Source organism: Heterodontus francisci, chromosome 34 (assembly GCF_036365525.1).
Source record: "Heterodontus francisci isolate sHetFra1 chromosome 34, sHetFra1.hap1, whole genome shotgun sequence".
Lineage (NCBI taxonomy): Eukaryota > Metazoa > Chordata > Chondrichthyes > Heterodontiformes > Heterodontidae > Heterodontus > Heterodontus francisci.
Genome location: NC_090404.1, coordinates 42,574,451 through 42,596,690, shown reverse-complemented (window position 1 = coordinate 42,596,690; position 22,240 = coordinate 42,574,451). Strand labels below are relative to the sequence as shown.

At 47.7% G+C, this 22,240-nt stretch overlaps 1 protein-coding gene across 3 annotated transcripts; it reads right to left on the bottom strand.

The window, feature by feature from the left end:
* Positions 1–8,866: 8,866 nt before the first annotated feature.
* LOC137349414 (zinc finger protein 229-like) lies at positions 8,867–16,743 on the bottom strand. Of its 3 annotated transcripts, XM_068014926.1 has the most exons (3): positions 16,693–16,743; positions 10,973–11,040; positions 8,867–10,492 (listed from the first exon to the last, which is right to left on the bottom strand). In XM_068014926.1, the coding sequence occupies exon 3, from the start codon at positions 10,389–10,391 to the stop codon at positions 8,946–8,948; it is 1,446 nt and encodes a 481-aa protein (XP_067871027.1). In that variant the 5' UTR covers positions 10,392–10,492; positions 10,973–11,040; positions 16,693–16,743; the 3' UTR covers positions 8,867–8,945. The 3 variants fall into 3 exon arrangements, with proteins under 3 accessions (XP_067871027.1, XP_067871028.1, XP_067871029.1); XM_068014927.1 differs by lacking the exon at positions 10,973–11,040 and having other exon boundaries at positions 16,693–16,742; XM_068014928.1 differs by lacking the exons at positions 10,973–11,040; positions 16,693–16,743 and adding an exon at positions 15,767–15,985.
* Between the last annotated feature and the right edge of the window lie 5,497 nt (positions 16,744–22,240).

The following is a 22,240-nucleotide window of genomic DNA, read 5'->3' as shown; positions in this document are numbered from 1 at the left end:
CGAGGAAAGGCTGAGGGACTTGAGGTTGTTTTTGTTGGAGAGAAGGAGGAGGAGAGGTGACTTAATAGAGACATATAAGATAATCAGAGGGTTAGATAGGGTGGATAGTGAGAGTCTTTTTCCTCGGATGATGATGGCAAACACGAGGGGACATAGCTTTAAGTTGAGGGGTGATAGATATAGGACAGATGTCAGAGGTAGTTTCTTTACTCAGAGAGTAGTAGGGGCGTGGAACGCCCTGCCTGCAACAGTAGTGGACTCACCAACTTTAAGGGCATTTAAGTGGTCATTGGATAGATATATGGATGAAAATGGAATCGTGTAGGTCAGATGGTTTCACAGGTCGGCGCAATATCGAGGGCCGAAGGGCCTGTACTGCGCTGTAATGTTCTAATTCTAATACCTACCGATCCCATTTTCCAGCACTTGATCCATAGCCTTGTCTGCTGTGGCGTTTCAAGTGCTCACCTAAATACGACTTAAATATAGTGAGGTTTCCTGCCTCCACCAACTCTTCAGGCACTGAGTTCCAGATTGCAACCACCCTCTGGGAGAATTTTATTTTCCTCAAATCCCCTCTAAACCTCCTACTCATTTACCTTGAATCTATGCCCCCTAGTTATTGACACCTCCGCTAAGGGAAAAAGTTTCTTCCTATCTGCCTTATCTATGCCCCTCATAATTTTGCATACCTCAATCAGGTCCCCCCTCAGCCTTCTCTGCTCGAAGGAAAATGACCATAGCCTATCCAGTCTCTCTTCATACCTGAAATGCTCCAGCCCAGGCAACATCCTGGTGAATCTCCTCTGCACTCTCTCCAGTGTAATCACATCCTTCCTATAGTGTGGTGCCCAGAACTGTACACAATACTCCAGCTGTGGCCTAACTAGCATTTTGTACAGCTTCATCATAACCTCCCTGCTCTTCTATTCCATGCCTCAGCTAATAAATGCAACTATCCCAAATATCTTCCTAACCATCTGATCTCCCTGCGCTGCTTCCTTCAGTGATCTATGGACAAGTACACCAAGGTCCCTATGTATTTCCTAGGGTCTGACCATCCATTATATATTCCCTTGCCTTGTTAGTCCTCCCAAAATGCAACACCTCACACTTCTCAGGATTAAATTCCATTTGCCACTGCTCTGTCCATTTTACCAGCCCATCTATGTGCTGTAAGGGAGGTGGTGGCATACTGGTATTGTCACTGGACTAGTAACCCAGAGACCCAGGTATTGCTCTGAGGACATGGGTTCGAATCCCACCAAAGCAGAAGGTGGAATTTGAATTCAATGAATAAATCTGGAATTTAAAGCTAGTCTAATGAAGGCCATGAAGTCATTGTCGATTGTTGTAAAAACCCATCTGGTTGACTAATGTCCTTTAGGGAAGGAAATCTGCTGTCCTTACCTGGTCTGGCCTACATGTGACTCCAGATCCACAACAATGTGGTTGACTCTTGCATGCCCTCGAAATGGCCTAGCAAGCCACTCAGTTCAAGGGCAATTAGGGATGGGCAATAAATGCTGGCCTGGCCAGTGACGCCCACATCCATTGAAGGAATATTAAAAAAATATATCATCCTGTAATCTAAGGATTTCTTTCTCACTATTTACAAAACCACCCATTTTTGTGTCATCTGCGAACTTACTGATCATACCTCCTATATTCACGTCTAAATCATTAATGTACACTACAAACAGCAAGGGTCCCAGCACCGATCCCTGCGGTACACCACTGGTCACAGGCTTCTAATCACAAAAACAACCCTCGACCATCACCCTCTGCCTCCTGCCACTAAGCCAACTTTAGATCCAATTTGCCAAATTGCCCTGGATCCCATGGGCTCTTACCTTCTTGACCAATCTCCCATGCGGGACCTTATCAAAAGCCTTACTGAAGTCCATGGAGACTACATCAACTGCTTTACCGTCATCTACACATCTAGCCACCTCCTCAAAAAATTCAATCAGGTTTGTTAAACGTGATGTCCCCCTGACAAAGCCATGCTGAGTATCCTTGATTAACCCCTGCCTCTCCAAGTGGAGATTAATCCTGTCCCTCAGAATTTTTTCCAATAGTTTCTCTATCACTGATGTTAGACTCACTGGCCTGCAATTACCTGGTCTATCCCTGCTACTCTTCTTAAATAATGGTTCCACATTTGCTGTCCTCCAGTCCTCTGGCACCTCTCCTGTGGCCAGAGAGGATTTGAAAATTTGTGTCAGAGCCCCTGCTATATCCTCCTTTGCCTCACATAACAGTCTGGGCTACATCTCATCTGGGTCTGGGGATTTATTCACTTTTAAGCCCGTTAAAACCGCTAATACCTCCTCCCTTTCAATACTAATTTGTTTAAGTATATCACAAGCCCCCTCCCTGAGCTCTACACTGACATCATCCTTCTCCATAGTGAACACAGATGAAAAGTAATCATTTCAAACCTCACCTACATCCTCCAGCTCCACACACAGATTGCCACTTTGGTCCCGAATGGGCCCTACTCTTTCCCTGGTTATCCTCTTGACCTTAATATACTTATAAAACGCCGTGGGATGTTCCTTTAGCTTGGCCACCAGTGATTTTTCATGCCCCCTCTTCACTCTTCTGATTACTTTTCTAAGTACCCCCCCCACCCTACACTTTCTATACTCCACGAGCACCTGCACTGTTTTAAGCCCTCTGAATCTGCCATAAGCCTCCTTTTTCCCCCCATTATCCAATCCTCTATATCCCTTGACATCAAGGGTTCCCTGGATTTGTTGGTCCTACCCTTCACTGTTCGGTAACATGTTGGCCCTGAACTCTCACTATTTCCTTTTTGAATGACTCCCACTGGTCACAAGTAGCTGCTCCCAGTCCACTTTGGCCAAATCCTGTTTTATCATATCTAAATCTGCCTTCCCCCAATTCAGTACCGTTATTTCTGGTCCTTCTTTGTCCTTTTGTTTGTTATAATTCCTGAATAATGCTTGTGTTTTAGGCAGTGAGATGCATTTTGATGTTTAAATGCAATGTGCAGCAGCCATTTTAATTCATTTTCGAGTCATAGAGTCATTAACAGCATAGAAGGAGGTCATTCGTTGAGTTTCTGATTGTGGATTTCTCTCTGTGTGTCTCTCTCTTTCTCCCTATCTTTCTCTCTGAATGAGAGAAGTGGGAGAGAGAGAAAGGAGAGAGCGAGGGAAACAGTGGGTTGTCATCCTTTCATCTACGAAAGATGATCGACATGCAGCAAACAAGCCATTTGGGGGGGGGGGGCGTATCTTCTCTTGGTTCACCTTTGCTGATGGCTGCAAAAGCCAATCGTTGAGACGCAGACTCTGCCACAAGTGCTGCACATGAAGCTGTCAAGTGATGCTGTGAGTTGTTGTGTTTGACATTGGCGTCTGTTGCCAAGCTGCTGCAGCAACTGGTCATCGTGGTATTGCACACCAGTCCACAGGATGTGTTGCCATTTCCCTCTTTCATCAGTTAGTGACTCCCAAGTGCGATAGTCGACATTTAGGGCCTTCAGGTCACGCTTGCAAGCAACCTTGAAGCGGAGCTTTGGGCGCCCACTGGTCGCCTGGCCCCGGCTGCCTTGGTCCTTGGGTTTGCAGCCATCCTCTATCTTGTGGACTTGTCTGATCCACCAAAGCCACCTCTGTTTGATTAATGCCAACACACTTGGGAGCTCTGCCTTTGAGAGGACTGCCACATTTGTGATTTTGTGCTGCCAGGATATACCCATAATGGGCCACAGACAGCAAAGATGGAAATTATTGAGCTACTTTCCCTGGTAGCTGTCATGTTTCATAGCCATACAGCAAGGTGTTGAGATCACAGGCCTTATAAACCATTAGCTTGGTCCTAATGGTCAGCATGATGTTATCCCATGCATTGACATGTTACAGCTGCTAAAAAATCTCCTGGAGAGAGAAATGAAACATTGATGAGAACAAAGCAAAGACTTTTTAAAATAAAAGACACATCAATAGCCCAGGGCTCCTTTTCTCTGTCACTCACTAACATTGACAATCTCTGCATCATTTACCCATCCCTCACAATAAACCCAGAGACTGTAAAGTGGGAACAGATGTAAAATGTGAGAGGGACTATTAGGTGCTGAGATCTTGCCCATTGTTATGTTAATCCAGCTACCAGGGCTGTTTTGAACAGAGACATTCCAGGGAGCTGCTTTTTGATGATCTGTGAACTTATTCCTACAAGGTCATTGTTGAGAACATTTGCTGCATCTTTCAGCTAATCAACAGAGGGACAGTGACATGACCAGGCCCCAGTCTGTCCAGAAGCTGAGAAACTCTCTTTAAAACTGCCATTAAGGTGTTAATTCCTTATCATTGTCCCAGGATTTATCTTTACACATCAGGCCTTTGGCAAGGGGGTGAGAAGGGGGTGGGGAGAGTGGTTTGCGACACAGGCTGGGAGCTGGGCAGTCACTAAACACTGGAGAGCCCCAGAGCCTGTCTCTCTCCCTCTGTGTTTAACCTGTCATTTCAATCTCTTTCTCTCCCTCTATTTCTCTCTTTGTCTCACCATCTGTTTATGCCTCATTGTAAAAACACAAACACTGCTGATTCCCCATCCCTCTTCTGTTCACTGTTCCCATACCCACTCAGCCCAGGATTGGTGTTTTGTACATGCAATGTCACAGTGTGAAGAAGCTGATGATTCCTTCGGGAGATCTTTTAAACCTCACTGTCCCAGGATTTACTTTTGCAAATCAGATCTTCTGGAAGATGAAATAAAACCAGAAAGTGCTGGAAATACTCATAAATAAATACATATAAATTGTGTGGCACTGTATCAAATGCCTTTTGAAAGTTCATGTACCCCACATCAACAACATTGCCCCCACCAACCCTCTCTGTTATGTCTTCAAAAACTCCAGCAAGTTAGTTGAACACGATTTTCCCTGAACAAACCCACATACTGAGTTAGGTGACATATTGAGTATTCTGGAAGGGAGCAAAAAATTGCATTGTGTCATTGATAGATTTAGCGAGTGGAGATAACAGAGACAGCAGGAGGTCAATGTGGGGAAGTGCGAGGTCATTAACATTAGAGTCATGTATGGAACAGAGGAGACCATTCAGCCCATCAAGTCCGTGAGTTCTCCACACAGTAATCCAGTCAGTCCTACTCCCCTGCTTGACCCCTGTAGTCCTGCAAGTTTATTTCCTTCAAGTGACCATCCAATTTCCTCTTGAAATCACTGATTGTCTCTGCTTCCACCACCCTCATGGGCAGCGAATTCCAGATCATTTACTACCCACTGCGTAAAAAAGTGCTTCCTTATATTCCCTCTGCATCTCTTGCCCAAAACTTTCAATCTGCGTCTCCTAATCCTTGTACCATTAGTTAATGGGAACAGTTTTCCTTGTCGAACTTATCCATGCCTGTCATAATCTTTTACACTTTGATTAAATCTCCCCTCAATCTCCTTTGTGCAAAAGAGAACAACCCCAGATTTTACAACCTCACCTTGTAACTAAAATTTCCCATCCCTGGAACCACTCTGGTAACTTAGATCTAAGGAAGATGAAGCAGAATATTTTCTAAATGATTAAAAGTTAGGAACTGTGAAGGGACAGAGAGATTTCGGGTTTCATGCACAGAAATGACGAAAAACTACTGGACTGGGAGAAAAGGGAATTAAAATGTCTAATGGAATGTTTGCCTTTATCTGAAGGGTGAAAGTAATGCTGCAGTTATATGCAACTCTGGTTACACATCATCTGAAGTGAGGTGTTTAATTCTGGGCAGCACATCTCAGGAAGGATATATCAGCTGTGCAGGAGGTACACTGCACATTCACCAGAATGATATCAGGGCTAAAAGGGTTAAATTGTGAGGACAGGTCATATAGACTGGGCTTGTATTTCATAGAGTATGAATATTAAGGGGTGATGTAATTCAGGTATTAAAGAAGATTAAAGGTTTTAAGGGGGTCGATGAAGAAAAATGATTTCCTCTGTTGGTGGAATGCAGAATAAGATGGCACAACATTAAAATTAGAGCTGGGCCATTCAGGGGTGCTGTCAGGAAGCACTTCTTCACACAAAGGATAGTGAAATCTGGAACACTGTCCCCCCAAAAAGCTGCTATGGATGGGGAGAAAAGGAAAATGTCAAAACTTGTGAGTTACCTATTGGGTAAGGTTACAGGGATATGTAACCAACTCTGGTAAAGGTAGTTGCGATATGGATCAGTCATGATATAACTGAATAGAGGAACAGGCTCGAGGAGTTGAATGGCCTCCTCCCACTCATGTGTTCCTCTGTTTTACAAGATCACTGGGACTGATTCCCTGAGGCTCTTCTCACAATACTGAGACCTTCTACTCCTGACCATTATGAAGCAAGGGTTTTCAGGGTGGTCTAGACAGGACAACAACCTCCCCTTCATAGACACATGATCCTGACTGTGAGGTGACAGTGCGTCTGGGAGAACGATGGGTGGACACAGTGTGTGTTGTTATTTTAATGATAATCTGAACCTCAAGAAACAAACCACCCTGAGGAGTGAAATAAGGTTCGTTGGCTCCTGCTATCTGGGCTGTTTGAGCTGGACAATGGCCTGACCCAGCACTGACAGGACAGGAAAAGCCCACTAGGAGATGGCACAAGGCCAAATTAAGACTCAAGTACAGCACTTTTATTAAATAATCAGTTGAGAAAGGGTTCAGTAATAACATTGTAGAAAGAGAGAAAATGGGGAGCCTTTGTCCAATTAGCCTCACATTAGTTGTAGGCAAAATGCTAGAATGTATTATCTGGGGAAATGGTAACAGGGCACTTAGAAAATCATAATATGATTCAGCAGAGTCAACATGGACTTGTGAAGAAGAAATCATGTTTAACAAATCTGTTAAGAGTTTCTTGAGGATGTAACTAGTCAGGTGAATAAGGAGGAAACAGTAGTTTATTTGGATTTTCAAGAAGCAAGAAGCATTTGATAAGGTGCCACACCAGAGGTTATTACACACAATTCTTTCTTCAATCATAAGTTCAGAAGTGGGGATGTTCGCTGATGATTGCACAATGTTCCGCACCATTTGCGACTCCTCAGATACTGAAGCAGTCCGTGTAGAAATGCAGCAAGACCTGGACAATATCCAGGCTTGGGCTGATAAGTGGCAAGTAACATTCAAGTCACACAAGTGCCAGGCAATGACCATCTCCAACAAGAAAGACTCCAACCATCTCCCCATGACATTCAATTGCAGTACCATCACTGAATCCCCCACTGTCAACATCCTGGGGGCTACCATTGACCAGAAACTGAACTGGGAGTAGCCATATAAATACTGTCGCTACAAGAGCCGGTCAGAGGCTAGGAATCCTGCGGTGAGTAACTCATCTCCTGACACCCCAAAGCTTGTCCACCATCTATAAGGCACAAGTCAGGAGTGTGATGGAATACTTGCCTGGATGGTACAGCTCCAACAACACTCAAGAAGCTCGACACCATCCAGGACAAAGCAACCCACTTGATTGGCATCCTATCTACAAACATTCACTCCCTCCACCACTGACACACAGTGGCAGCAGTGTGTACCATCTACAAGATGCACTGGAGGAAATTACCAGGTGGGTTTTTAGGACAATCCGTAGTTTCATGGTCACCAATATTGATCCTCGCTTTTTAATTGCAGTGGTGGGATTTGAATTCATGTCTCAGCATCATTAGTCCAGGCCTCTGGATTACTAGTTCAATAACATAACCACTATTGTACAGCACCCCCACTCTGCTCCATCTCCTCCTATGAGGAGAGGTTGAGTAGACTAGGCCTATATTCCCTGAGGTTTAGAAGAAGGAGATGTGATCTGACTGAAACATCAATTGTTAAGGGACTTGACCGGGTCGATGCTGAGAAAATGTTTCACCTGGCTGGGGAATCAAGACAGTCTCAGGATAAGGGATCAGCCATTTAGGACTGAAATGAGGAGAAATTTCTTTACTGGAAAGGTTGTTAATCTTTGGAATTCTCTTCCCCAGGGAGCAGTGGATGCTCAGTCATTGAGTATATTTAAGACAGAGATTGATAGATTTTTGGGTATTACGGTAATTAAGGGATATGGGATAGTGTGGGAAGGTGGAGTTGAGGTAGATGATCAGCCATGATCTGGGTGAATGGCAGAGCAGGGTCGAAGGGCCGAATGGCCTCCTCCAGCTGCTATTTCTTATGTTCATTAAACCTCAGTCTGGTTCCTCTCGAGCTGCTGAGTGAGTGAATTAAATCTTTCTCGACAAATCACCAAGATACCAGATGACAAGTCATACCCGAAACATCATTTATTGGTTACAAATCACAACTTAGTTAAATCTGGACACACAGACACTTTATAAACATGTATAAACACATTTAAATGTAATCAGAGTTATCCAGCAGTTCAGCACTAATAGGGAGAGTATTTCACAAAACAAGTAACAAAGATTAACCAGACGATTCAGTGATTGACTGTAAATCAACACTAATGGATGCTGAGTATTAATTACAGCAGGGACCGGAGTCTGAGCTTATAAATTGGTGAGTTTACTTGAAGAGCAATTCCTTCACTATCTGACACGTTAACAGTTGTGAACAGCCTGTCTGTCCAACAGCTCCAGTCTCCGAGTGCTTAGAAACACACAGAGCTTAAACAGCCTCATTCTTGAGCTAAAGAACAGACTTTCTCCTGTCAATATAGAGTTACAGGATTGGCCTGTGATCTGTTTATTGTTCATCTTTTGTTCAGTACATTTACTGAGTGGATTTAAATTGAAAATGAGGTTTGAAGACATGATGGTCTATTCACACATGAATGAGAGATGCTGTGGGGCAGACGCTCAGTCCAAGAGGAGCAACTGACATCAGAAATAAACCCCAACTGTCAGAATGAACATGGTTCAGTCTGGATATGATTAACAGCAGCAACAGCAGAATCCAACCCCTGTAATTATCTGTGAACTCGCTGGTGTCTCAGCAGATAGGATGGCTGAGTGAATCCCTTCCGACACACGGAGCAGATGAATGACCTCTCCCCAGTGTGACTGAACTGGTGTGACACCAGGTGGGATGACTGAGTAAATCTCTTCCCACAAACAGAGCAGGTGAACGGCCGCTCCCCAGTGTGAACTCGCTGGTGCCTCAGCCGAGCGGATGAATTAGCAAATCCCTTCCCACACTCAGAGCAGGTGAATGGCCTCTCACCAGTGTGAACTCGCTGGTGTTTCACCAGCTTGGATGAAGTAGTGAATCCCTTCCCACACTCAGAGCAGGTGAATGGCCTCTCCCCAGTGTGAACTCGCTTGTGTATCAGCAGGGTGGATGAATGAGTGAAACCCTCCCCACAATCAGAGCAGGTGAATGGCCTCTCCCCAGTGTGAATTCGTTGATGTGCCAGCAGGTTCCATGACAGAGAGAATCTCTTCCCACACTCAGAGCAGGTGAATGGCCTCTGGCCAGTGTGAACTCGCTGGTGCGTCAGTAGGGCGGATGAATGAATGAAACCCTTCCCACACTCAGTGCAGGTGAACGGCCTCTCCCCATTATGAACTCGCTGGTGTGTGAGTAGGGCGGATGAATGAATGAATCCCTTCCCACACTCAGTACAGGTGAACGGCCTCTCCCCAGTGTGAATTCGCTGGTGTGTCAGCAGGTTTGATAACTGAGTGAATCCCTTCCCACATTCTGTGCAGGTGAACGGCCTCTCTCCAGTGTGAACTCGCTGGTGTGTCAGCAGCTTTGATGACTGAGTAAATCCCTTCCCACACTCAGAGCAGGTGAACGGCCGCTCCCCAGTGTGAACTCGCTGGTGCATCAGCAGGGTGGATGAATAAGTGAAACCCTCCCCACAATCAGAGCAGGTGAATGGCCTCTCCCCAGTGTGAATCCGTTGATGTGCCAGCAGGTTCCATGACAGAGAGAATCTCTTCCCACACTCAGAGCAGGTGAACGGCCTCTCCCCAGTGTGAAATCGCTGGTGTTTTAGTAGGGCAGATGAATGAATGAATCCCTTCCCACACTCAGTGCAGGTGAACGGCCTCTCCTCAGTGTGGATTCGCTGGTGTGTCAGCAGGTTTGAGAACTGAGTGAATCCCTTCCCACACTCAGTGCAGGTGAATGGCCTCTCCCCAGTATGAACTCGCTGGTGTGCGAGTAGGGAGGATGACTGAGTGAATCCCTTCCCACACTCAGTGCAGATGAACGGCCTCTCCTCAGTTTCACTGTGTTGATGAGTTTCCAGCTCAGACGTGTAATTTAATTCTTTCTCACGGTCCCCACATTTCCACAGCTTCTCCCCAGTCTGACTACACTTGTGTATCGACAGGCCAGCTGATCGGCTGAAGCCCCGTCCACACACAGAACACGTGTACGGTTTCTCCACACTTTTTGCTTCCATGATCAAAGGCCGATGATATTCAGATCCTGATGAATCGAGTGACTGTCACATCTTGAGGTGATGTTTGAGTTTCCTTCCGCAAATCCTCCCTTTCTAATATCCTGTAACATGAAGTTACAACAGGAAAAAGGGAGTGAGAGAGAACCCACAAAAACACAAAGACAAGTTGTGAAATTGAGCTGAATGAATCTGGTAATTTGTGGGACCAGAACAGAGAGTGGGCGGGGCTTCAGGGTCCCAGTGACCAGGACAGAAAATCATTGACTCATTAATTTTATTCTCACTCTGCACACAGGGGCTGGAGAACTGAACCGAGCCACAGTACAGGGAGGGAGAAAACTGGCAGAGGAAGAAAGAAATGGTGCAGATGGTGTCATGGGTTTGGATTTCAGCACAGGGAGGAGGGAGAGTGTGTGGGACTGCGATTTACAGCTTTGGGGAAACAAGAGAGGAATAAAATGTTCCATAGGATCTCGAATTGTCTGTTCTGAATTTCTATCCTGTACTGACAGTGATGACTTTTATTACCTCCTTTTACAGGGGATTAGGAGAGGATTTACACACATTGATTTGATGCTCACTCTGCATGCAGGGGCTTTCGCACCATCTCTCCTGAAGGTGCTGGGGTCACTGTTTACATCCCACTGAACTGTAAGAAAGAATATCTTATTAGATGATATTAAAGATAGTATTATATTCTAATATTATAACGAGAGGCCGTTCACCTGCTCCGTCTGTGGGAAGGAATTTAATCGATATCCAAAATGCTGAGACACCAGTGAGTTCACAAGTGACTGTAGCTGTTGCATTCTGTAATTATTGCTGCTGTTAATCACATCCAGGACTGAACCATATTCATTCTGACAGTGGGGTTTATATCTGCTGTGTTAATATTCTTTATAGCTGGGGTGGAGTTTAATATTCCAGCAACTGATTTGCTTTACTTTGTAACTTTTACTCTTCAAATAAAGTAGCTCCCTTTGGGCTATTCTCAGGGTTTTGTGGGATGAAACCAAACAGTGATTTACTTGTACTTTTGGCAATTTTGTATATTATATTCACTGCTCACATGAGATCTGTTCTACATTGGGAAGAGCAAACACAGATAGGGTGATCACTTTGAGAAACATCTCCATTCAGTCTGAAAGCATGTTCCTGGGTTTCCAGTCACTTCGCATTATAATTCTCCGTCCCACTCCCACTCTGACCTCTCTGTCCTCGGCCTCAAGCCCTGTTCCAATGAAGCTCAATGGGAGCTCGAGGACTTTACAACCTTCCGGACTCAACATTGAGTTCAGCAGTTTTTGTAACAACAGACAGTTGTCGGGATCTGGAACGCTCCACCTGAAAAAGGTGGTTGAACCTGATTCTATCAGTAATTTTAAAAGGGAGTTGACAGGTATTTGAGAATGAGGAACTTACAGGCTTACAAACAACAAGTGGGTGTGTGGGACTAAGCACAACTGCTCTTTCAAAGGGCCAGCACAAGCACAAAGGGTTGAATGGCCTCCTTCTGTGCTGTAAATTTCTATGATTCTAGGAGTTGGCCATTTAGCCCCTCGAGCCTGTTCCACCAGGAAATGAGATCATGGTTGATCTGTGATCTAACTCTATATACCCAACTTTGTCCCATTTCCATTAATACCTTTGGTTAACAAAGATCTATCAATGTCAGATTTAACATTAACATTGATCTCGCATCAACTGCTGTTTGTGGAAGAGAGTTTCAAATTTCTACCACCTTTTGTGTGTAGAAATGTTTCCTAACTTCACTCCTGAAAGGTCTGGCTCTCACTTTTACTCTACACCTCCTAGTTCGACACTCCAGAACATCCAGCCCATGGGCCAGAATCCAGCCTGCCAATGGTTTCCACCTGACCTGCCAAAACATTCAGTGACTGACAATGGTCACAGCTCCTTTACCAACATGGCGGAGACACGTCACTGCACATGTCCTCCTTTACCAAGATGACAGACCAGCTTCAGTACCTGATATTTTGGCTCCTTTAGTAAGATGGTGGTGCCCGGGCTGAGCTGCTTCTCTGCTGGCGCTTCCCGCCCAAACTCCAGATCCAATGCAGCCTTCCCGGCCGTGAGCTCAGGACCCAGGCCAAGCACTGGCTCTGCCTGTGTATGTACTCAGCCTGGGCCTCAGGCTCTTCATCACCGTCTGAGGAGGTGCAGGCCCAGCAGCAAGGTGCAGTGGTAACCGGGCCCCGGGAGCAGGCTGCCGGGGTGACCGGGTCCTGGGAGCAGGGTGCCAGGGTGACCGGGCCCTGGGAGCGGAGCAGAGAGACAGAGGCCGACACGGAGACAGAGGCCGGCAGACATGGAGCGAGAGAGAGCGGGGGAGGGGGAGAGAGAGAGCGGGGGAGGGGGAGAGAGAGAGCGGGGGAGGGGGAGAGAGAGAGCGGGGGAGGGGGAGAGAGAGAGCGGGGGAGGGGGAGAGAGAGAGCGGGGGAGGGAGAGAGAGAGAGCGGGGGAGGGAGAGAGAGAGAGCGGGGGAGGGAGAGTGAGAGAGAGAAAGCGGGGGAGGGAGAGTGAGAGCGAGAGCGGGAGAGAGCGGAAGAGAGGGAGCGCGGCGAGGGTGAGAGAGAGAAAACGCTGGGGGGGCGGGGGATGAGAGAGAGAGCGGGGGCGGCGGGGAAAGAGAGGACAGGAGAGAGAGAGCGGGGGCGGCGGGGAAAGAGAGAACAGGAGAGAGAGAGGGGGAGGGAGAGAGAGAGAGGGGGGGAGGGAGAGAGAGCGGGGGAGGGAGAGAGAGCGGGGGAGGGAGAGAGAGCGGGGAAAGAGAGAGAGAGAGAGAGAGAGAGCGGGGGAGACAGAGTGTGAGAGAGAGAGCGGGGGAGTGAGAGAGAGAGCGAGAGCGCACGGGAGAGAGAGCGAGAACGCACGGGAGAGAGAGCGAGAGAGAGAGAGAGAGCGGAACAGAGGGAGCGCGGCGAGGGTGAGGGAGAGAAAACGCTGGGGGGGGGGAAGAGAGAGAGTGGGGGCGGCGGGGAAAGAGAGAACAGGAGAGAGAGAGAGAGCGGGAGAGAGAGAGAGAGAGTGAGGGGGGAAGAGAGAGAGAGAGAGGGGGAGAGTGAGCGGGGAAAGAGAGAGAGAGAGTGAGCGGGGAAAGAGAGAGCGGGGAAAGAGAGAGCGGGGAAAGAGAGAGCGGGGGAGAGAGAGTGAGAGAGCGCGGGGGAGAGAGAGTGAGAGAGAGCGGGGGAGAGAGGGCGGAGAGAGAGAGCGGGGGAGAGAGAGTGAGAGAGAGAGCGGGGGAGAGAGAGAGAGGGGGGAGAGAGAGAGAGAGCGGGGTAGAGAGAGTGAGAGAGAGCGGGGGAGAGAGAGTAAGAGAGCGGGGGAGAGAGAGTAAGAGAGCGGGGGAGAGAGAGTAAGAGAGCGGGGGAGAGTGAGAGTAAGAGAGCGGGGGAGAGTGAGAGTAAGAGAGCGGGGGAGAGTGAGAGTAAGAGAGCGGGGGAGAGTGAGAGTAAGAGAGCGGGGGAGAGTGAGAGTAAGAGAGCGGGGGAGAGTGAGAGTAAGAGAGCGGGGGAGAGAGAGAGTAAGAGAGCGGGGGAGAGAGAGAGCGGGGGAGAGAGAGAGAGAGCGGGAGAGAGAGAGAGCGGGAGAGAGAGAGAGAGAGAGCGGGAGAGAGAGAGCGGGAGAGAGAGAGAGAGGGCGAGGGGGAGAGCGAGACGGAGAGCGGGAGAGGGAGAGAGAGCGGGAGAGAGAGAGAGAGAGAGAGCGGGAGAGGGAGAGAGAGAGCGGGAGAGGGAGAGCGGGAGAGAGAGAGAGAGGGAGAGGGAGAGAGAGAGAGAGATTGGGAGAGAGAGAGAGAGCGGGAGAGAGAGAGAGAGAGCGGGAGAGAGAGAGAGAGAACGCAGGAGAGACAGAGAGAGAGCGAGCGGGAGAGAGAGAGAGCGGGAGAGAGAGAGAGAGAGCGGGAGAGAGAGAGAGAGAGAGAGAGAGAGAGAGAGAGCGGGAGAGAGCGAGAGAGAGAAAGCGGGAGAGAGAGAGAGAGAGAGCGGGAGAGAGAGAGAGCGGGAGAGAGAGCGGGGAGAGAGAGAGAGCGGGGAGAGAGAGAGAGCGGGGAGAGAGAGAGAGCGGGGAGAGAGAGAGAGCGGGGAGAGAGAGAGAGAGCGGGAGTGACAGAGAAAGGGAGAGAGAGCGGGAGAGCGGCGAGCGAGAGAAAGAGCGGGGGGATGGGGAAGAGAGAGAGAGCAGGGGGGAAAGAGAGAGAGAGAACGGGGGAGAGAGAGATAGAGAGCGAGAGAGAGACGCAGTGGTTAGCACCGCAGCCTCACAGCTCCAGGGTCCTGGCTTCGAATCTGGGTCCTGCCTGTGCGGAGTTTGCAAGTTCTTCCTGTGACCGCGTGGGTTTTCGCTGGGTGCTCCGGTTTCCTCCCACAGCCAAAGACTTGCAGGTTGATAGGTAAGTTGGCCATTGTAAATTGCCCCAAGTGTAGGTAGGTGGCAGGGAATATGGGGTTACTGCAGGGTTAGTGTAAATGGGTGGTTGTTGCTTGCCACAGACTCGGTGGGCCAAAGGGCCTGTTTCAGTGCTGTATCTCTAAATAAAGTAGAGAGAGCAGGAGACAGGGAGAGTGTGAGATCAAGATCTCTCCTCACAAATGGAATCTATCTGGAATTCTCTGCATCGCTACATCAAGTGTGCAGGCAGACAATGTCTGCTACTGCAAGCAAAAACCATGCCAGGTAACTCACTAAATCAGTGTTCAACATAGTGTTGGGAAAGTAAGTTAATACATTAGTTTCCTCATTTAAAGTTTATTCACAAAAATGCACATTTTTGTTATATTGATGAACAGTCAAATAAATTTCTAATACCTTTACCTTTCCGAAAGTTGCTCACCTCCGGCCACGATGTAGGACAACATTTAGAATGTAGCCCCTAATGCGTAAAGGCTGGACATTCCTGATCTATACTATCAGTTCTAACATCCTGAAAATTTCCAGGTTGTCAGAAGGGATAGAGAGAGGCAATATATGCTTAATGGCACAGTTCTAAAGAGTGTGCAGGGACAGAGGGACCTGGGGGTTCATATGTATAGATCATTGAAGGTGGCAGGACATATTGAGAACAGTTAGCAAAGAATACGGGACAAAAACAAGAAATGCTGGAATCACTCAGCAGGACTGGCAGCACCTGTGGAAAGAGAAGCAGAGTTAACATTTCAGGTCAGTGACCCTTCTTCGGAAGAATACGGGATCTTGAGTTTGATAAATAGAGGTACTGAGTGCAAAAGCAGGGAAGTTAAGGGGAACTTTTATAAAACTCTGCTTCATCCACAACTAGAGTATTACATCCAGTTCTGATCACCACACTTTAGGAAGGATGGGAAGGTCCTTGAGAGGGTGTAGAGGAGATTTACCAGAAAGGTTCCAGGGATGAGGGAATTTAGCTACAAGGTTAGGTTGGAGAAGCTGGGATTGTTCTCCTTGGAACGCGGGACTGGGAGCTTCTTATTGGGGGTGTTGAGGCCGACACCGGATGTTTCTGAAGCCTCCCTGCACATCCGCCAGCTTCATTCCTCCCCTGCACTCGGCGATTTCTCACCCACTGAGGATCTGACACGACTGCTTCCGTCCAGCTCGAGCACCTTCACTGCCTTTGATTCTGTGAGCAACTCGTGCAATAAAACAAAAGCAAAGTCCTGCAGATGCTGGAAATCTGAAATAAAAGGAGAAAATGCTGGAAATACTCAGCAGGTCTCTGTGAAGAGAGAAACATATTTAATGTTTCAGGCACATCAAACAGCCGGTGCCTGCAGCCTGGAACTCGGAGTGGGAGAGGGAGGAAGAATGAGGAGAAACAATATAGTTCAACACTCACAGCAACCTACAATCCACCGACATTACCGGGATAGGGAGACAGAGTTTAGAAACACTCAGCAACACGACTCCAGTAAAAGATCCCAGGAGGAAAAGGGGGAGCAGTGTGTGTACCTGCCCTGATATCCCCCTCCCCAGGCCTGTCAGTCAAACCCCCCACTCCTCCCAGTCCACAGCTCAGCCTATCAGCTTCCTGCACCTTGAGCCAGCCCTGCCCAGGTGTGGCCCAGTCCAAGGGGAGTCTTTGTGGAACCAGGGAGTGGGGGAGGGGGGACCTCCTGCCCTGTGCTGTGTCCCAAATGGTTCCTCCCTCCCTCCCCTCCCCCAGGCCCCTTTATAACTGAGCTCAGTTTCCCGCAGCTGCCGCCCGCTCGGTGCAAACACAGGACCGGGAGTTTGTTATTGGGGGTGTTGAGGCCTACACCGGGTGTTTCTGAAGCCTCCCCGCCCACCAGCCGCCACTTACCGGCTGCAGAACCGTCTCTCCGGCGCCTTCACCCTCTGGCTTGAAACACTGGTCCGCAATGCGCCTGCGCACCCGGGACTTAACCTCTGACCTCACAATGTCTGGGTGATTAACGGCAGCTCCGGACCAATAGGAAGAGGGGGCGGGACAGGAGGACAGATTCTGCGCAGTTCCTCCCTCATTTGCTTCTCTTTGAAAGCCCGAGGATGAATCCATCAGCATCCGGGACCTGTCAGCCCGCAACTCCATTAGTTCCTTTTCATAAAACTGTCTCATTCCCTTTGAAATGTTTCAATTAAACCTGCCTCCACCACACTCTCAGACAGTGCATTCCACACATTAACCACTCGCTGGCTGGAAAAGTTTTTCCTCATGTTATTTTTGTTTCTCTTCCCAATTACTTTAAATCTGTTCCCTCTCGTCCTCCATCCTTTCACCAGTGGGAACAGTTTCTCTCCATCTACTCTGTTTGACCTGATGCCATGAGACATCATGGGGTCCGGAGCCCATGTTGAGGACGTCTCGGGCAACTCCCTCCTGACTGTATAACACTGTGCCGTCACCTCTGCTGGGTCTGTCCTGCTGGTGGGACACCTAGGGATGGTGATGTCAGTGTCTGGGACATTGTCTCTAAGGTATGATTCTCTGTCCAGACCCCTCATGATTTGGAATACCTCGACCTAATCACCTCTCAGCCTTCTCTTCAAGGAAAACAGCAACCTTTTTCTTCTTTATCGTAATCTCTACCTCTTTTATAATCCAGGGAGCTCTGGATTTATTTGCCCAAACTTTCCACTTCGAGGGAACATATGTTGACTGTGCCCGAACTCTGTCTTTTTTGAAGGTTACCCATTGTACAGCTATCAGGTTTCCTGGCAACTTTTGAATCTCATTTATTCAGCCAGCTCCATTCTTACCCCATTGAAGTTGTCTTTCCCCAGTTAATTACTCTTACTCTGGATTGTTATTGGTCCTTTTCTATGGTCAGCCTAAATCTTATGATACAATGATCAATCTCCCCTACATGCTTCGGTTCCGAAGAAGGGTCACTGAACCGAAACGTTAACTCTGCTTCTCTTTCCACAGATGCTGTCAGACCTGCTGAGTGAATCCAGCATTTCTTGTTTTTGCTCCCCAACTGATACTTGATCCACTTGGCCCACCTCATTCTCAAGAACCAGGTCCAGGAATGCCTCCTTTCTCATTGGACTAGCAACATACTGTTGTGGAAAACTTTCCTGAACAACTCGAAGAACACTTGCCCCTCACTGCCCTTCACACTACTACTATCCCACGATATGTTTGAATCAAGTCGCCCATTAGAACTACCCTATATTTTTTGCACCTCTCTGTAATGTCCTTGCATTTTTTTCTCCTCCACGTTCTTCCCACTAGCTGGTGGCCTCTTGACAACACTGAGCAATGTAAATGCACCTTTTTTGTTCCTTCGTTCGAGCCAAATTGATTCTGTTCTTGACCCCGATGGGACATCCTTTTTCTCCAACACTGCAATGTTCTCATTAATCAATACTCCACCGCCCCTTTCCCTTTCCTTTCTTTGCTGAAGACCTTGTATCCAGGAATATTTAACACCCAGTCCTGCCCTTCTTTGAGCCAGGTCTCTGTTCTCGCCACAAGATCATATTTCCACATGGCAATCTGCACGTGTACCTCACCAATCTTATTAACCACACTCTGTGCATTCACATACATGCACATTAACACTGATTTAGACTTTATTACTTTCTCCCTGACTCTGACCCCACCTTGTAACTTGCTATTCCCTACTCGAGTGCCATCGATCTCTCCCAGTATTCTGTGCACCTTGGTGTTCCAGTCTGATATTTTCCCCTGGTTCCCATACCCCTGACAAGTTACCAGTTTTGCTTCCCTCCAATCTGAGCTCCCTCTCAGGTTTCCATCCCCTTACCAATCTAGTTTAAACCCTCCCCAACAACACTAGTAATCTCCTTGTGAGGATATTAGTCCCAATCCTGCTTCGATGCAACCCGTCCATCTTGTACAGGTCCCACCTGTCCCAGTGCCTCAGAAATCTGATGCCCTCCCTCCCACACCAGTTCTCCAATCACCTGTTTAATCAGTCAATTCTCTTATTACTTTGCTCACTTGCACATGGGAGTGGGAGTAATCCTCAGATAACTGCTTTTGAGGCCCTGCTTTTTTAATCTTCCTAGTTCTCTAAAATTTGTTGTCAGGAACTCATTTACCCTTTCAATCTATGTTAATGGTGCCAACGTGGACCACGACCTCTGGCTGTTCACCTTCCCCCAGATCAATGTCCTGTAGCCGTACCGTGACATCCTTGATCCTGGCACCAGAGAGGCAACACACCATCCTGGAGTCCGATCTACGGCTGCAGAAAGGCTTCTGTGTTCCCCTGACTAATGAAAGCCCCATCACTACTGTTCTTCCACTCTTCCTCCTCCCCTCCTGTGCAGCTGAGCCACCTGTGGTGCCACAAACTTGGCTCTGTCTGCACTCCTCTGAGGAACCATCACCCACACCAGTATCCAAAATGGAAAACCGATTAGCAAGTGAGATCATATCAGGGGACTCCTGCACTACCTGCCTGGTTCTCTTAGACTGTCTGTCGGTTACCCATTCCTTATCCTCCTGCATGCTTCTAACCTGTGGTGTGATCACCTCCCTAAACCTGCTATCCATGTAGTTCTCTGCATTGTGGATGCACCACAGTGACTCCAGCCACTGCTCGAGCTCCAAACCCTAGAGCTCAAGCTTGTGCAGCCGGTGACACTTCCTGCAGATATGTTTGTCTGGGACACATGGTGCGTCCATGACATCCCACATGTCACAAGCTGTGCATTGCACTCAGCCAAGCTGCACTGCCGTACCTTAACTTACCAGACTACTTAGAAGTGGAATATGTGACCAGTTACTCAACCAACCAGCACCTTTCACTGCACAGAAACAAGAACCAAATACTGGAAGACAAAAAAGTAGAAAAAAGGAGCACCTCCTCTCCCCTTCACTGAACTCACCACTCAGCAAACACATACCTCCAGACTCTGTTTACAATCTGCACTCCTTATCAATCTTTTAGTCATTCTTTACTGTTTTTCTATATTCTGTCCAACATTCTGATCTGCCACCCATCTTTGTGCAATTATATGCTTTTCCTTTAATTTTGATATGACCTTTAACATTTCCAGTAAACCATGGATAGTGAGTCCTCCCCACTCCGAATCCTGTTCATACTGAGAATCCCAGGGTGGAGAGCTGAGATATCCTGTCTCAAAACACAGTCACAGAGACACAGCATCATTTACAGCACAGAACAAGGCCATTTGGCCCATCAATTCCATGTCAGCTCTCCAGGGAGCAATCCACTCAGTCCCACTGCCCCACATCAGCCCATAGCCCTGCAAGTTTATTTCCTTCAAGTGACCATCCAGTTTCCTTTGAAAATCATTGATTATTTCCATTTCCACCACACACATTGGCAGCAAGTTCCAGGTCAGAACCACTTGCTGCATAAGAAGTTCTTCCTCACATTCCTGCTTCAACTCTTACTCAAAACCTTCAATCTGTGTTCCCTAGTTCTTGTACCATTAGTTCATGGGAACAGTTTTTCTTTGTCTAATTTATCAAAGTCTCTCAGAATCTTGTGCATTTCTATGAAATTTTCCCTCAATCTCCTTTGCTCCAAGGAGAATAACCCCAACTTCTCCAACCTACCCTTGTGAATTCTCTGCTGTGTCAGCAGGTGGGATAACTGAGTGAATCCCTTCCCACACACACAGCAGGTGAACGGCCTCTCCCCAGTGTGAACTTGCTGGTGTGTCAGCAGGTGGGATAACAGTGAATCCCTTCCCACACACGGAGCCGGTGAACGGCCTCTCCCCAGTGTGACTGAGTTAATGAATATCCAGCTTTGATGGAGAACCGAATCCCTTCCCACAGTCCCCACATTTCCATGGTTTCTCCATGGCGAGGGTGTCCTTGTGTCTCTCCAGGTTGGATGATCAGTTGAAGCCTCGTCCACACACAGAACACGTGTACGGATTCTCCCCGTTGTGAATGGTGTGATGTTTTTTCAGGCTGTGTAACTGGTTAAAGCTCTTTCCACAGTCAGTCACTGGAACACTCTCACTCGGGTGTGTGTGCGTCTCGGTGCTTTTCCAGTCACACTGATGTTTGAAATCTTTTCCCACAGGCAGAACAGACAAACATTTCTCCTTCCACATTCTCAGTCCGATGATATTCAGGTCCTGATGAATCGAATGTTTCTGTCAGATCTTGATGTGATGTTTGGTTTGAATTTCCCGTCAGTAAATCCTCCCCTTCTAATACCCTGTAAAAGGAGTTTACAAAAGTCAGCACTGTCAATCCAGGATAGAAATTCAGAACAGACAGTTCTAGTTTCCATGGAACATTCTTTCCTCTCTTGTTTCCCCCAAACATGTGATCCATTCAAACTAAAAGAAGCCAAAATAAGCAACAAATTGTAACAGAAGAAAAGGGAACCTTCCCAACTGAACCAGAACATTGCTCCCAGTGTCCATGAGACACTCTGCATCCTGAGGTGTCCACCGGTTGCAGAAGGCCACCCCGGCATGGACAAGACCAGGGAAGACAGGGCAGCAGCCAGAGTGACACCCCCACTCCCAACATGGTCCCTGTACATCCTGGACCTACACATTGTTTCTCAGCCTGAGCGAGAGGGAGAGAGAGAGATGGAGAAGGTGAGAACTGAATGTTTAAATATACAAGACAGATACAAACCTGGGTGGGTTTGGGGTGGATGAGGTGAGGGTGAGGAGGGCATTGGTGGGACTGGGGGGTTTTGGAAGGGCAGGTCATCGAAAGGGCTGTGGGTGTGGGTGGTGTTTTAATCAGGCCCAAGAGCAGGTCCCGGAAAAGATCCTCCAACCTTCCCACCCCACCTCCACACCGAGTGGCCAGAGATTAGGAGAATGGGGTTAAACTGTAACCAAGGCCATTGATAAGGTCCCACAAGGCAGACTGGTCATGAATGACAAGCCCATGGGATCCAACACAAAACAGCAAGTTAGAGCCAAAATTGACTCAGAGGCAGGAAGCAAAGAGTAATGGTTGATGAGTGTTTGTGTGACTGGAAGGCTGTTTTCAGTGAGGTTCTGCAGGGATCAGTACTGGCTTTTTGTTCGAGAGATCAATGGTTTGGACTTGAATGTAGGGGATTTGATTAAAAAGTTTGCAGATGAAACAAAAATTGACCATGTGGTTGATAATGAAGAAGAAAGCTGTAAACTGCAGGAAGATATCAATGGACTGGTTAGGTGGGCAGAATAGTGACAAATGGAATTCAATCCGGAGAAGTGTGAGGTAATGTATTTGGAGACAGCTAACAAGGCAAGGGAATACACAATAAATGGTAGGATATTGAGAAGTATAAAGGAACAGAGGGGCCTTGGAGTGCATGTTCATAGATCCCTGAACATGGCTGGGCAGGTACATAAGGCGTAAGAGATACTTGCCTTTATTAACCAAGGCAGAGAATACAAGAGCATGGAGGTTATGTTGGAAA